General features: G+C 37.1%; 2 protein-coding genes across 7 annotated transcripts in view; one reads left to right on the top strand and one right to left on the bottom strand.

The window, feature by feature from the left end:
- The window catches only part of FBXL5 (F-box and leucine rich repeat protein 5), a 42,185-nt gene extending 34,028 nt beyond the window's left edge, over positions 1-8,157 (top strand). For both annotated transcript variants that reach the window (XM_051965536.1, XM_051965535.1), the window contains exon 11: positions 7,341-8,157. In XM_051965536.1, coding sequence (XP_051821496.1) covers positions 7,341-7,417 — 77 coding nt within the window. In that variant the 3' untranslated portion in view covers positions 7,418-8,157. The remainder of the gene's footprint in view (positions 1-7,340) is intronic.
- The window catches only part of CC2D2A (coiled-coil and C2 domain containing 2A), a 135,029-nt gene continuing 126,081 nt past the window's right edge, over positions 5,666-14,613 (bottom strand). For all 5 annotated transcript variants that reach the window (XM_051965533.1, XM_051965530.1, XM_051965531.1 and 2 more), the window contains one exon: positions 5,666-6,238. The gene's annotated coding sequence lies outside the window, so the exon portion shown is untranslated. The remainder of the gene's footprint in view (positions 6,239-14,613) is intronic.

Raw genomic sequence — 14,613 nt, 5'->3', positions numbered from 1 at the left:
TGCAGTGACCTTGAAAGGAGAGAAGATCCAAAGAATGAATTTAGTCATCTGGTCACTCCAGGAAAACACTTAGCCGGTTTATAGACTTTTTAGCTGATAGCTGTGTATCTTAATGTCTCTCCCTGGGTCTATATATATGTAGGCATCCTTCTAGTTCACGGGGATTAAATGTGAAAATCCATAAATAACCCACTCCAAACTTGTACTTTTAATAACAAAACAAGTAAAACTGCATAGCACATCCCCCAAACTTCTGCACCAGAGACATGGATGATAGTAATTTATTTTTCTAAGTTTAGTGGTTTGGTAAACTTATTGAAACAATTTAGGTGCTACTTTTTAGGGGCCCATAACTAATTTTATCCATGCAGAATACTCCTGCTATTGCAGATTAGCAATGTATCTCTAATTTAGCAGCTAAGAAGGCAAATTATTTGCCCATGGTTATACAGCTATAGAAGGGATCAGAAAAGTGCTGGAAGCTTATTTCTTCCCGACTTCAATCCTGTCATTTAATCCATGCCATACTTTCTCATGAAACAGATTTGAGTTTGCTTACTACTGCATTGTTTCTCTCAGTTTTACTTCTAAATTCTCATGTAGTAAAAGTTTCAGAAGGTAAAACTATGTTATTGAAAATACTGTTGATACTTAAGACATGGGAAAAAATGAAAATAATTCCACAAGTTAAATGTTGTTAACTCAGTGTTAAACTTTGCTTTTTGTACCCTGACAAACATGATTTGAAAAGCGTGGCAAGCTTTCAGACTTTACACAGAAGCTTGCTGTATGATATTTACCTTTGTAATATTAACTTGTACCCTGTCATTCTAGCCAATTTCCCTCAAAGCACTGTGGTGATAGGATCTTTTCCTTATGACATTTGGACAAATTGTTTGTTACCTAGAAAATGTTAGAGTAAATTTTCATTGTATTTAATTTTGTGCAATTTTCCAATTATCTTCTAAAAATACTCAATTTATTGAGCTCTTTTGATATAGGTACTTTAAAGGATTTAGCTTGAATGCCTTGATTCTCTAGTTTTCCTATTTCTTTTTTTTTTTTTAAAGGAAAATGTGCTAATAATAGTAAGTATGTATTCTGCAGATTTAGAATTAAGATTTATGTATGAGGAGATACGCAAAAGAGATGGAATCTTTGAATTTTAAACATTAGTATTTTACCAAAGACTTTAGGGAAGTAATTTCAGTAAAAAAAAATTGTTTAAAATTTTTTAAAACAGATTTTAAGTTTATACTACTAACTTTTCATTTTGGTCAACATTATCACTGTGGAAAGAAGGAATATAGGTTTATTGTGAGCATCAATGAAATGCCCCTCCCCGTCCAATGTCAGCCCTCATGAATATTGATATTTTGAGGAGGAGGAGAAGGAGGAGGAATGACTTAGCAAAAAATAAATAGGAATTAAGTGTCTATTTGTGCTGTCCTTTTGTCATGTGCTGATTTAAAAGCTAAGCTTGATTTTCCACGTTGTTTCTTCCCTTTATGATATTTAACAGTATTTGAACATATTCAATTTGAGAGTGAGAAAAAAGTCATATCTTAAGGCTCAGTTCTTCATAATGCCCGTTACTAAACAAACACATTTTTATATTGAGTTCTACTGTTTTAGGATTCTAACTCAATAGTATTATGACTATTTATACACTTTTAAACAGTACTTAATTGCTTTTTAAAACATGTATAAAATTACAATAGATTAATTCATAGTTTTGGGTAATATAGCCTTAGATGATGTGCTGTTTTATGTTTTTAATTTAAGTTGAAGAGGAATAAAGGTAAGATAAGGTAAGTGCAGATGTTCATCAAAAATCATCTAAATGAAATGAAGACAAAAATCATCAGTATTCCAGTAATAAATTTGGGGGAACGCTAATCGGATTTGCCTTTGTAGTTATTTTCCTTCAAAAGATATTTACATGAAACTTTATTTTTGTCATAAATTGTTTTTTGCTTTTATGTATTGAAATGTTTTTATTAATAGTCAAATATTTTAGTTTACATTTTAAAAAATTGCTTAGAATAATTTGATTTTGAAATATTATGATCATAATCAGCCTTGTTTGCCAAGTACATTGTAATTATCTTTTTGATAGAAGTATCTAAAAAGGATTACTATTTGAATTATTTGCTGTACAGTAAAACAAAAATATACATCTTGTACTAGTCATAGCGTTTTAAGTTTATTTTACCTAAATAGTCATTTTTTCATTTTTATAATACAATTAGCTTGCTATACGTTGATAGTTTGCTTATTTCTATCTACTAAAATATTGTTCTTATATCCTACTGGTCTCCATGATTTAGATACTTGTGATTCCTAGGTATTAAGAACTAGGACTCTGCCCAACAGAAACCCTAACTTAGGGTTAAAGCAGTGCTTGTTTTTAATGGCTGTTTTACCCATTCACTTTCCCTTTTTTTGTCCCCCTTTGTCATAGCAATTAAGGAAAAGCAAGTGATGAGTTGCTAACACATCCATGGATTACACGATATTTTTAACCAGATGGCTATGCCATTGATGACTGTTGATTTTTGAGATGATGAAGATGATTAAGATTACAGCTTATCTGACAGATCTTGCTTTCTGGTTTTGAGTGTCACATTTAGTGAGGCAACACCAGGAGCACTGGATTTGGGGTCATAGGACTTAGGTTTGATTCTAAACTCCTGAATTTGTGCCTTTAAACAGGCTATTTAATGTCTCTGTGCCTCTGGGTGTGTGTGTGTGTGTGTGTGTGTGTGTGTGTGTGTGTGTGTGTTTTAATCTTTTAATTGTGAGAGGGTTGCATTCTAGGTCCTTGATCCTTTGATTTTTGTGACATTGATCTCTAGTTTGTTTGAAAAGAAACCCTTTGAAACTCAAAATAACCTCCCCTGTTCCCAGGAAGCTTTGAGAAGGACAACTTTTAAATCATTTTAGAGAGAACAATCGCTTTGGAGAATTGACTGTTATCAAGAGGGTGTAAAAATGGGTTGACAGTCAGTTCTGAAGCAACTTTTTTCCTAGTGACTATTGGACTTAAGTTCTCAAGAACACTGGGCTTATTCAGACAGATGCACTTGAACTGAGACTTGATTTGAGTCATAGATTTCAAGATATAGAAATGAAGGAAAACATTCCCAACATGGGGGAACAGCCTGCGTGGAGATGGAGAGTCAGGAGAGATGACATCATTCATGGAGAGTCAGGAGAGGATGTGTTTTGGCTGGAAACAGAGGCTTGGCGGGGAGGGCCCTTAGAGTCGGCATTTATCCTACGTGCCCGAGGGAATCTCTGCAGGGTCCTGTCTGCCTTAAGGACCTCTGCTTTGCTGGAATTTGTAGAGGGTTTTTTGAGGTTATTGGAGACAGGAGATGAGCTTAGAGAAGTGACGAGGGCCCGAGTGTCCCTGGCAGGAGTGGAAGGAAGAGGATGGGTGCCAAAAGATTGGGGAACTAGGGGTAGCCCGATCGGGAACCAAACGAGACCTTAGGTGGCAGCAGAACCTATGGTGTTTGGGAACTCAGGCCATGGCACCCTCGGGGAGGTCGTCAGAGGAAGGTTTGGGAGGAGACGCAGGGACTTTGGGAGGTCAGCGTGGTCAGGGCCGGCTTGTGTATTTGAGGGTCCTCGTTGTAGGAATGACCTTTGGAAGCAAAGAGATTATAGAAACAAGTGGAAGAGCGTGTAAGGCACAGGCAGTGTCTTTGGTTTGGAGCTGGCACCTGTTCTCTTGGACCCATTGATTCCTAGGTGGGGAAAGACATCCAGATTTTCCCCCATCACATGATTGACTGACGGAGGTAGCCGGAATCCCAAGGGACAAAAGGAGTCTTTCCTCTGGAGGATCTTTGTTTCTTTCTGTAATTAAAGGAAAGGCAGAGAAAGAAAGCAGGAGGGATCCGGAAAGGTTCAGTACGGAAAGCGCTGCAGGGGTCGGCCTGGCTTCCACGAGCTCGGGGCCTGACAGCTGGAGAGACCCCGGAGGCCCCTCGGAGGGGCTGAGCTAAGGCAGGGAATGGGGAGAAGCAGGCAGCAGCGCCGGCTCTGGCAGCGAGACCGATGGCGCTGGTTAAGGAAGGCCTTCTGCTTCTTGGACACGGGGAGCTCTGGATGCCCCTCAGCTTGCCATGTTCCCCCGATGTGGATGTGGCCGGGCTCAGCGGAAGGGACATCCATGGCTTAGGGATGAGAGTCACCCCCAGGGGAGCAGGGGAGACCCCCGCCACTGTCCCCTTCTCCCCCCCACTGACCCCTTCTCCCCCCCACTGATTTACACGGATCTGGCACTGAAAGGTTTGATCTTATTGGAGACTTAGACGAACCCCTGAAACAGTTGCTGTCCTTTTCCCTCTTTTTATAGATGAGGGAACAGTCCAAAATTAGACATAACTTAACCTAGACCCCAAGTGTGGGAGGAGGCACAAAGGCTTCTGGGTCTCCTAACCCCTGCTCTGGTGATCTGACCTCTTTGTCCCATTGATCTCCCACCCATCCCAACAGAAAATGGGGAGGAGAAGAGGGAGAGATGGGGCTGTCATTGGCAGTAAGGGGAAAAAACCAGGGGAGCGTCAGGTAGTGGGAGAAGTAAGAGGCTCGTGAGGGGGGAGCGTCTGGGAGCAGTCAGGCCACAAGGCAGGAGGAGAAAAGCCTCCGATCTGGCAGGTGAGAAACCGCTGCTGGAGGGAGCGTGGTTGGCGAAAAGGGTTGAGGAAGGGGTGAGAAGAGAGCAGAGGAGACCCAGGAGAGAAGAAATGTAGACCAGTCGCTTGAGTACAGGGGAGTGGTGGATTTTCATGGAGGAAACTCACTTCTGTTTTGCAAGTAGAAGAACCATCTCTTATCAGAGATTGGAGTAAAAGGAAGAGAGAGGAGGGGGAGGATATTAAAGGTTTTTGAAAGGAAGAGGAGGTAAGAAGTATGACCCACGCTAAATGAACTCCATTTTCTCAGTAAGTTTTACAGGTAAGTCCTCATAAAATGGTGGGATTATGGAATGGTAGAAGAAGGGAGAGAAGTTTTGGATCGGCTTCTGTGCGGAGCAGGAAGGGAATTAATGTTAGAAGAATGAAGTGACTGCTGGACTATATATTACAGCGACACGTTCAGCTTGTTTATGTGACTAGCTCTAGCTCCCATTTGGTGGCAGAAGAAGGCAGGTAAAGGAAGTGAATGATGGGCATAATCCAGGATTGGGGGCTTGGCAGAGTGTAGGACGAAGGGGAGCCTTGTGGCGTTGAATTGGTAAAGATTGGGGAGAAAGGGGAGTCAGAGTAGGAGAAAGTCCTTGGGGCCTAGAATTCGCAGTGGGGATAAAGAATAGATTTGGAGAAATAAGGTGAGTGGGGCAATAGATGAGGTGTGATTAGCTAGAGGCATGGGAGAAGTTTTGATCATGGAGGGAAAGCATTTGTGGCTTAGGGTGTAATCTAGGACAGCTCTCTCTGTTATAGAGATTTTGTGGAGGAGGCGCAGTAAGATCTGAGGAAATTTAGGGACTGGAGAGGATAGGATGCTTGACCTGACACTCATTCACTTATTTTCAGAAAAAAATATTCTGCTTTTAAAAACCAAAATCATTTTTCCAAGTGATTTTGTTCATGACATTACAGACTTGCCCATCGGAAAAGAAAAATTAAGCCACTTTCTGAAAAGGCTCTGTTGTCTAAACATGTAGTTTATTTCCTTTACTAGTTACGTATTTTGATGCTAAGTTGAAATAGATGTACTTTTAAAATTCCATTGATGCATTTATATTCACAAATTTACTTTTCCATAGTTTCAGTAATTTCAAGTGAGAACATGGAATTAAATTGCCAGAAATAAATATAATTTGTATTTTAATTACATGCAAATATTATTTATTTATATAATGGTCAACGAGGCTCTAGTTATATTTTATCTTTGGAGATCAGTTATTTTAATGGTCTAGGTCATAGGTATCTTGCATACATACACATCTTGCACAACTCCAGAATGGATTAATACGTATTTGGAAAATAGTTAACTAAATAAAAATGCAACACACCACAGATACTGTTCATTTTATGGTTTTTCAGGTTAGTATGTTACCTGGAGGTTTCATTTCTATTTGAGTTTAATACCAGAAACACAGGCAGGTTTCAACCCTTCTACCTTGAGTTTAGGTAGTTTTCCTGAGTTGCTGTTGCTGAAAGATTCATCTTTGGCCAGTCCTCTAATGATGGATCTTCAAACTTAAATAAGGCAGTACCTAGACAACAGAAACAGTCCAGAAAGGGAGACTGTATTTGTATGAATATTTCCCAAGTTTTATTCTGAAATTAGGCATGAATTCTAAACCCTGTTTTTAATTTAAGTCTGTTCAGTAAAATAATTCATAGAGGTCATCTTTAAAAATTCAAGCATTTAGGAATCACATTGCCAATATTTTAATTGTTGAAAACAAGACTCAACTACTTTTTAATTTTTCAGTTTTATATGAGATATGATTTGACGAGACCTTGATAGTTAAAATGTACTTTGCTACATCCTTAGTTTTTGTTTTTGAAAACTATCACATTGATTCATTTCTTTTTAAAATGCAAACATCTGTAATGAAGGCAGTAATTTCATCTTGAATTTGCTGCTTCATGGAACCATGCCTATGGTTCCTTTACCATGCCTGGACATCCAGAAAGCATGAGATGAAGTGTTAATATGTTGCGAGTGGTTCGTTGGTTTTTGGGTAGTTGCTGCTTTGTAAATGAATCATCGATCTCAGAAGAGCTTTGTGTCATTCATCTTTCATTTTATTATTATTTCATTGCTGTTGTTCGATAAAAGCCAAATGCTTAAAGAAAACAGATTCAGGAAATTAATATTAACAAAATTTTACTTAAAGCATTTTGAACGAAGGTGCTACTTTTGTATCTGTGAGCTTTATTTTGTTTTTGTTTTGGGGATTTTTTGTGCAGCTGCTTAGTAGTCTTTTGGTGGAGCATATGAATACATTTTCTTAAATTATTTTCTTAATTGGAAGCGTTTGAATTTTAACAAATCTGTTGTGACGTAGCAATCTTGCTTGACTTTCTTATCTGCCATGGAGCCTATAGTTACGTAACATTTTATTAACAGCTTCTTTTATTTTTCCTCAATCCAACTTTGTGATAATAGCTAAAGTTCAAACTGTTTTTGACATATTCTCTGTCTTTAAATTTTTTTCTTAACTGTACAAGTCAATTTTGCACTTTTTAGCTTTCTGGCAATATGTAATTTATAAACAAGCACTTTGCCTTTAAAAATACCACTTATCTTAGGTTATTCTCAGATTTAAAAAACAAATTCTTCCTTTCACATTTCTTCTGTTTCTACAGGTCCTCATGCTGAAACCGCCAGTGGATGCCAGAATTTGCAGTGTGGTTTTCGAGCCTGCTGCCGCTCTGGTGAATGACCCTTGACTTCTGATCTTTGTCTACTTTATTTAGCTGAGCAGGCTTCCTTTCATGCACTTTACTTACAGTACACCTCTTGTGTTAACCATCCCTTTTTAAGTGTGACCTATTTTGGCCCCTTCCTGAAAACCTCAGAAATTTTAATTCACCAATGAATTGTTCAGTGTTGTGTCTCTCATGCAGATCTCATTTGGTTTCAGAACAGGGTTAGGCTTTGTGGTGGGGTGGGAACAGATCTAATTTCTTTTTAGTGTCATGGTTTGTTTTTTTTTTAAATGACACTTCAGTATGCTTTGGATTATTTTGTGTTAAAAGAGTATGTGGGACCTACTGTTTTTCTTGAGCTATACAATAGTATAACAAGCTTGGCAGATCATTTTAAGTTGTGCATCTTTAGAAGTATTATTTTTCTAAACTTTCCAAAACGGAAATCTATGGAAACCAGTTTCTTTCCCATTGCATTTTCTTTTATTTGACCATATCTATTAGAGCCAACATAAACATAGCCAAATACGAAATTTTTTAAAAGGTTATTATCAAATAAATTGGCTGCTTGGTGAATTAGCTGGTGTGAGCTCTAAAACATCACCACGTATGAAGTTCCTTCAAAACCCCACAGGTTCCCGCCAATGTCCCTAAACCTTCAGGAATGTTGAAGCTTGGAAGGGATTTTCAACATTTTCACAATCATATGAACAAATGTATAAATAAAATCTACTTTGAAGACTTCACTGACTAATATCTTTGTGTTTTATTCATTGTTGGAAACGACGATAGAGGTTTACTTTGGGACAAAGTGGGAAAATGTAACTTTGACCTCCATGAAATGATATACTTTTAACAACTCTTGTCAGTTTTGTTGAGCTGTACCTTCTCTTTCTACTACATATACACTAGCCAAGACTTTAAATTCTGCTGCAAGCCTGGGATTGCTTTTTGAAAAGACAAAGGTGAGTAGTAGAGAGAGTATATTGAAAAAATTTTAAGTGTTAAATCTTTAAAGAAATTTTGCATGATTTCGACATTTACAAAGAGACCTTTTTTTTAGTTAAAGCCTTTTATTTTTCAAAACATATGTGTGGACAATTCTTCAACATTAGTCCTTGCAAAACCTTGTTGTCCGATTTCTCCCCTTAACCCCATGCCCTCCCCTAGATGGCAAGTAGTCCAGTATATGTTAAACATGGTAGAGATATATGTTAAATCCAATATATGCGGTTATTATATATTATTGATATCAATAGGCAATAGCAATCAAAATTTAAAACCTGCAAGGATCTTAAATTTAGAGTGGAAGGGATCTTGGAGATCATTTGGTCCCATCCATTTATTTTAAAGATGAGGAAGAAGAGGGTTTATTAAAGTCACAAAGTTGTTGAACTGCTATATAAATTCATTTCAGTTACTTTTGTTTCATTACCTGTATGTAATGTATACCAGAATAGACTTTAAAATATAAATGTTGATGCAGACAATTTCCAAACAAAAGTTTATTGTCCAGTAACTAATTACATACTAATGGTCTGGATTTGCTGTAGGCAAATTGATTTGAAAATCATTATGTCCTAATGTGGGAGAAAGGGATGATATCACTTAGCCTATTACTTTTCTTTCCTTCTCAAATCCCAGGTCTCCATTCAAATTAAATTTTTAATTTGTGTGTGTTTTTTTTCATTGAGAGACATAAAAGATAGATAAACTGCCCCAAAATAGAACAATCTGTTGCCTCTTGAGGGTAATGAGTTTCTCTTGACTCATGGCATGTTCTTCAGAGGCTGGATGAACGAATACTTGTTAAGAGAGATTTTGAGGATTCATGCTTTGGAATTGTACTCTGTCAATTACTTGTCAGGTCTCTCATATTTTTGTTTTTATTATTTTGTTGGACTAGTTTCCTACCTAAACCAATTATGTAAACAAAATATTGTTACAGAGCACAATGGTTTTTCCCAACTACACCGAATTTTATATAATAAAGGATTATATATATTTATTTATACAATTATGCTGCACAAGAAAAATCAAATCACTTTGAGAGGGGGCGGAACCAAGATGGCGGAGAAGGCATACACGACTTTCTAGGCTCTGATACCCTCACGACCAACATTTAATTCAGCCTCAGAAGTAGCGATTGACTGGCAAAACCCACTAAGACTTGAAGTACAACTCACTAGCCGAAGGTAATCTGGAATTTCGTCAGAAAAGGTTTGTCCTGAGGGGCCGGGGAGAAGATCAGCGCAAGCAGGGAGAGGACTAGAGGCGAGCATATTGGGCAGACCCGGCGGCAGTGGTCTCTGTGGTTAGAAAAATTACAGAGACGACACTGGCACAGACTGACTTCTCTGCCCTGTTTACAAAACAGCAGATAACAGAGAATTCAAAACCACTCTAAAAAACTGCCAGAGCCTAACAGGATCTGGGTGTACCCACCCCAAACCGGGAGTGCCAGCACAGATCACAACACAACCTTGCAGCCCCAACCCGCAGTACAGGGCTTTTCCTTGGGGCAGTTGGGGACCTGCACGGCAGGGGGAAACAGCCTGGGGCAGCCTCTAATAATGCGCACAGTGGGGGGCTCGGCCCGGGGTACCAGAGCTTTCACAGTACGGGACAGAGACACTTCCAGTCTGAATGGGACTATTCAGTGGTCAGCTGCTACTACCCACAGCCATAAAGTGGGCTTTGGCCTGGGATGGTGATACTTTCACTGCTAAGTCTCTAGCCTTAGGCCAGTCGCTAAACCACACAGCGGGGTTCTCCACTGGGCTCTTCCATAGCTTGGCCGTGCTGAATCACTTCCAGTTGGGGTGGGGGGGACTTTTGCCCAGAGCACTCCCACACCTCAGAGCCTGAAGCCGACTGGTAACCCCCTTGCCCTGAAGGCAGACCCTAAAGGCTTTAAAAAATGAGTAAGAAAAATCAAAAGGATGATTGATAGCTTCTAAGAAAAAGAGCAGGTTTGCAATCCCGAGGAGACTAATAGCAAACAATCTCCAGACAATATGCTAAAGGGATGTTACCTGTTCCCTTTTACATAGCTCTCCTAGAAGAGACCATTAAAGGCTCAAAAGAGAGAAGAAAAATGGGGAAAGGAAAGAGAAGCTTTGCAAGAAAGTAACAACTTGCTGAAATATGAATTGGAACAGATTAAAAAACTCCCAGGAAATGCAGAGAAACAGAATTTGTGAATTGGAAAAAGTAAAAAAAAATCAGAAAAGTAAGAATTGTGAATTGGAAAAGATAAAGAATTCACTAGAAAGTAGGATTTGTGAATTGGAAAAGAAAAAATCCACAAGAAAGTAGGATTTGTGAATTGGAAAAAGAAAATAATTCACTAAAAAAAAAAAGTGAAATGGAAAAAAATTGCATAGAGCAAAACAACATTTTAAAAACTCACTCAATTGGATACATACAAAAAGAAGTAAAAAAAGCTAATGAAGAAAATAACTCACTAAAAATCAGAACTGAACAAATAATAGAAAACAATGATTCATTGAGAGAGCAAAAATCAGTCAAGCAAAACCAAAAAACTGATAAATTGGAAAAAACCATGAACTGTCTACTTGGAAAAATGACAGACCTGGAAAATAGATCTAGGAGAGATAATCTGAGGATTATTGGACTTTCCAAAAATTATGATGAAAAAAAGGGCCTAGATACTATTTTACAGGAAATCATAAAAGAGAATTGTCCAGAGGTAATAGAATCAGAAGATAAAATAGGTGTTGAAAGAATTCATTGAACACCTTCTGAAAAAGACCCTAAAATAAAGACTCCAAGGAATATTGTGGCCAAATTTCAGAACTATCAGATTAAAGAAAATATTACAAGCAGCCAGAAAAAAACAATTCAAATACCGAGGTGCCACAATAAGGATCACCCCAGATCTGGCTGCCTCCACATTAAAAGATCGAAGGGCCTGGAATCTGATATTCCAAAAAAGAACTTGGAATGCAGCCAAGAATAAACTACCCCGCTGAGCATTTTCTTCCAGGGAAGAAGATGGACATTTAATGAAACAGATGAATTCCATTTGTTTCTAAGGAAAAAAGCAGAACTAAACAAAAATTTTGATCTCCAACCGTAGAACTCAAGAGAAGCAGAAAAGATAAAAGGAATTCTTGAGAATTGCATTTCTGTTGTGGCTATACAAAAAGACTACATGTATAATTTGATTTTACTGATATAGCATAAAAAAGGGAAGTAGTTATAGAAAAGGGATAATGTCAGAAAAGGGGAAAAGGGAGGGATAAAAAGAGGGAAACTACATCCCACGAAGAGGCAAAGGAAACATCATATCTGAGGGAACTCAGAGAGGGGGAGGAACATTGTGTGAATCTTACTCTCATCAGAGTTGGCTCAAAGAGAAAATAATTGACATACTTGTTTTACAGAAAATCATCTCTCACCTCATTAAAAAGGGGGAGAGGAAAAGGGAAAAGGAAAAGTAATAAGGGAAGGGTACAATAAAGGGGAAGTGATTCAAAGTGGGGAGGGAGGGATTCTAAAGAGGATAAGTGGCATGATACAAGTGGGGCATATAAAGTTCAAAACTGGGAAAGCGGGTTGGGGTGGGGCAAGTAAAAGAAAAGCATAATCTGGGGAGAATAAGATGGCAGGAAATACAGAATTAGTCATTTTAACCATAAATGGGAGAGTTCATCCCGTAAAGAGGAGGCGGATAGCAGACTGGATCAAAAGTCAGAACCCTACAATATGCTGTTTACAGGAAACATTTAAAACAGGGAGATACATACAGAGTAAAGGTAAAAGGCTGGAGAATCTATTATGCTTCAGGTGAAGTAAAAAAAGCAGGGGTAGCCATTCTTATCTCAGATCAAGCAAAAGCAAAGATTGATCTAATTAAAAGAGATAAGGAAGGAAACTATGTTTTGCTAAAGGATAGCACAGACAACGAAGCAATATCAATACTAAACATATATGCACCAAGTGGTATAGCACCTAACTTCCTGAAGGAGAAGTTGAGCATTGCAAGAAGAAATAGACAGCAAACTGTAATAGTGGGAGATCTCAACCTTGCACTCTAAGAATTAGACAAATCAAACCACAAAACAATTAAGAAATTAAACTGGTAAATAGAATATTAGAAAAATTAGGTATGATAGATCTTTGGAGAAAACTGAATGGAGACAGAAAGGAATATACTTTCTTCTCAGCAGTTAAATGCAGGAAGGCAGAAATAGTAAATGCTTTCTTTTCAAATCATGATGCAATAAAAACTTCCTTCAACAAAAAGTTAGGGGTAAATAGACCAAAAAGTAATTGGAAACTAAATAATCTCATCTTAAAGAATGATTGGGTGAAACAGCAAATTATAGACACAATAATTTCACTCAAGGTAATGAAAACGATGAGACATCATACCAAAATCTGTGGGATGCAGCCAAAGTGGTAATAAGAGGAAATTTTATATCCTTAGTGGCTTACTTGAATAAAATAGAGAAAGAGAAGATCAATGAATGGGGCCTGCAACTAAAAAAGCTAGAAAAAGACCAAATTAAAAATCCCCAATCAAATACTAAATTTGAAATTCTAAAATTAAAAGGAGAAATTAATATTGAAAGTAAAAAAAAAAACCTATCAAACTAATAAATAAAATTAAGAGATGGTTTTATGAAAAAAACAATAAAATAGACAAGCCTTTGATAAATCTGATTAGAAAAAGGATAGAGGAAAATCAAATTAGTAGTCTTAAAAATGAAAAGGGAGAACTTTCCACCAATGAAGAGAAAATTAGATAATGAGTTACTTTGCCCAACTTTATGCCAATAAATTTGATAGCCTAAGTGAAATGAATGACTACCTCCAAATATATAGGCTTCCCAGATTAACAGAGGAAGAAGTAAATTGCTTTAATAGTCCCATTTCAGAAAAAGAAATAGAACAAGCTATTAATCAACTCCCTAAAAAAAAAATCCCCAGGACCAGATGGATTTACATGTGAATTCTACCAAACTTTTAAAGAACAATTAGCCCCAATGCTATATAAACTATTTGATAAAATAGGGAATGAAGGTGTCCTACCAAATTCCTTTTATGACACAGACATGGTACTGACACCTAAATCAAATAGGTTGATAACAGAAAGAAAATTATAGACCAATCTTCCTAATGAACATTGATGCTAAAATCTTAAGATATTAGCAAAAAGACTACGGAAAATCATCCCCAAGATAATATACCATGATCAAGTAGGATTTATGCCAGAAATGCAGGGCTGGTTCAATATTAGGAAAACTATTAGCATATTTGACCATATTAATAACCAAATTAACAAAAACCATATGATCATCTCTATAGATGCAGAAAAAGCATTTGATAAAATCCAACATCCATTCTTATTAAAAACACTTCAGAGTATAGGAATAAATGGACTTTTCCTTAAAATAATCAGTAGCATCTATTAAAAACCATCAGTAAGCATCATATGTAACGGGGACAAACTGCAACCATTCCCAATAAGATCAGGAGTGAAACAAGGTTGCCCACTATTAGCATTACTATTCAATATTGTATAAGAAATGCTGGCTTTGGCAATAAGAATTGAGAAAGAAATTAAAAGAATTAGAATAGGCAATGAGGAAACCAAATTATCATTCTTTGCTGATATATGATGGTATACTTAGAGAACCCCAGAGACTCTACTAAAAAGTTATTAGAAATAATCCACACCTTTTGCAAAGTTGTAGGATACAAAATAAACCCACATTAAGTCATCAGCATTCTTATATATCACTAAAAAAAAATCCAACAGTCAAGAGTTACAAAGTGAAATTCCATTTAAAGTAACTACTGATTGTATAAAATATTTAGGAATCTATCTGCCAAGAGAAAATCAGAAACTATGAGCAAAACTACAAAACGCTTTCCACACAAAGAAAGTCTGACTTAACCAACTGGAAAAATATTAAATGCTCTTGGATAGGGCGAGCAAATATAATAAAGATGACAATACTACCTAAATTAATCTATTTATTTAGCGCTATACCAATCAGACTCCCAAAAAACTATTTTAATGACCTAGAAAAAATAACAACAAAGTTCATATGGAAAAACAAAAGGTCAAGAATTTCAAGGGAATTAACGAAAAAAAAAAATCAAAGAAGGTGGCCTAGCTGTACCAGATCTAAAATTATATTATAAAGCAGTGGTTACCAAAACCATTTGATATTGG

The sequence above is a fragment of the Antechinus flavipes genome, chromosome 6 (assembly GCF_016432865.1).
Source record: "Antechinus flavipes isolate AdamAnt ecotype Samford, QLD, Australia chromosome 6, AdamAnt_v2, whole genome shotgun sequence".
Classification (NCBI taxonomy): Eukaryota; Metazoa; Chordata; class Mammalia; order Dasyuromorphia; family Dasyuridae; genus Antechinus; species Antechinus flavipes.
The sequence above is the reverse complement of the archived record's forward strand: the minus strand, read 5'-3'. Positions and strand labels throughout refer to the sequence as shown.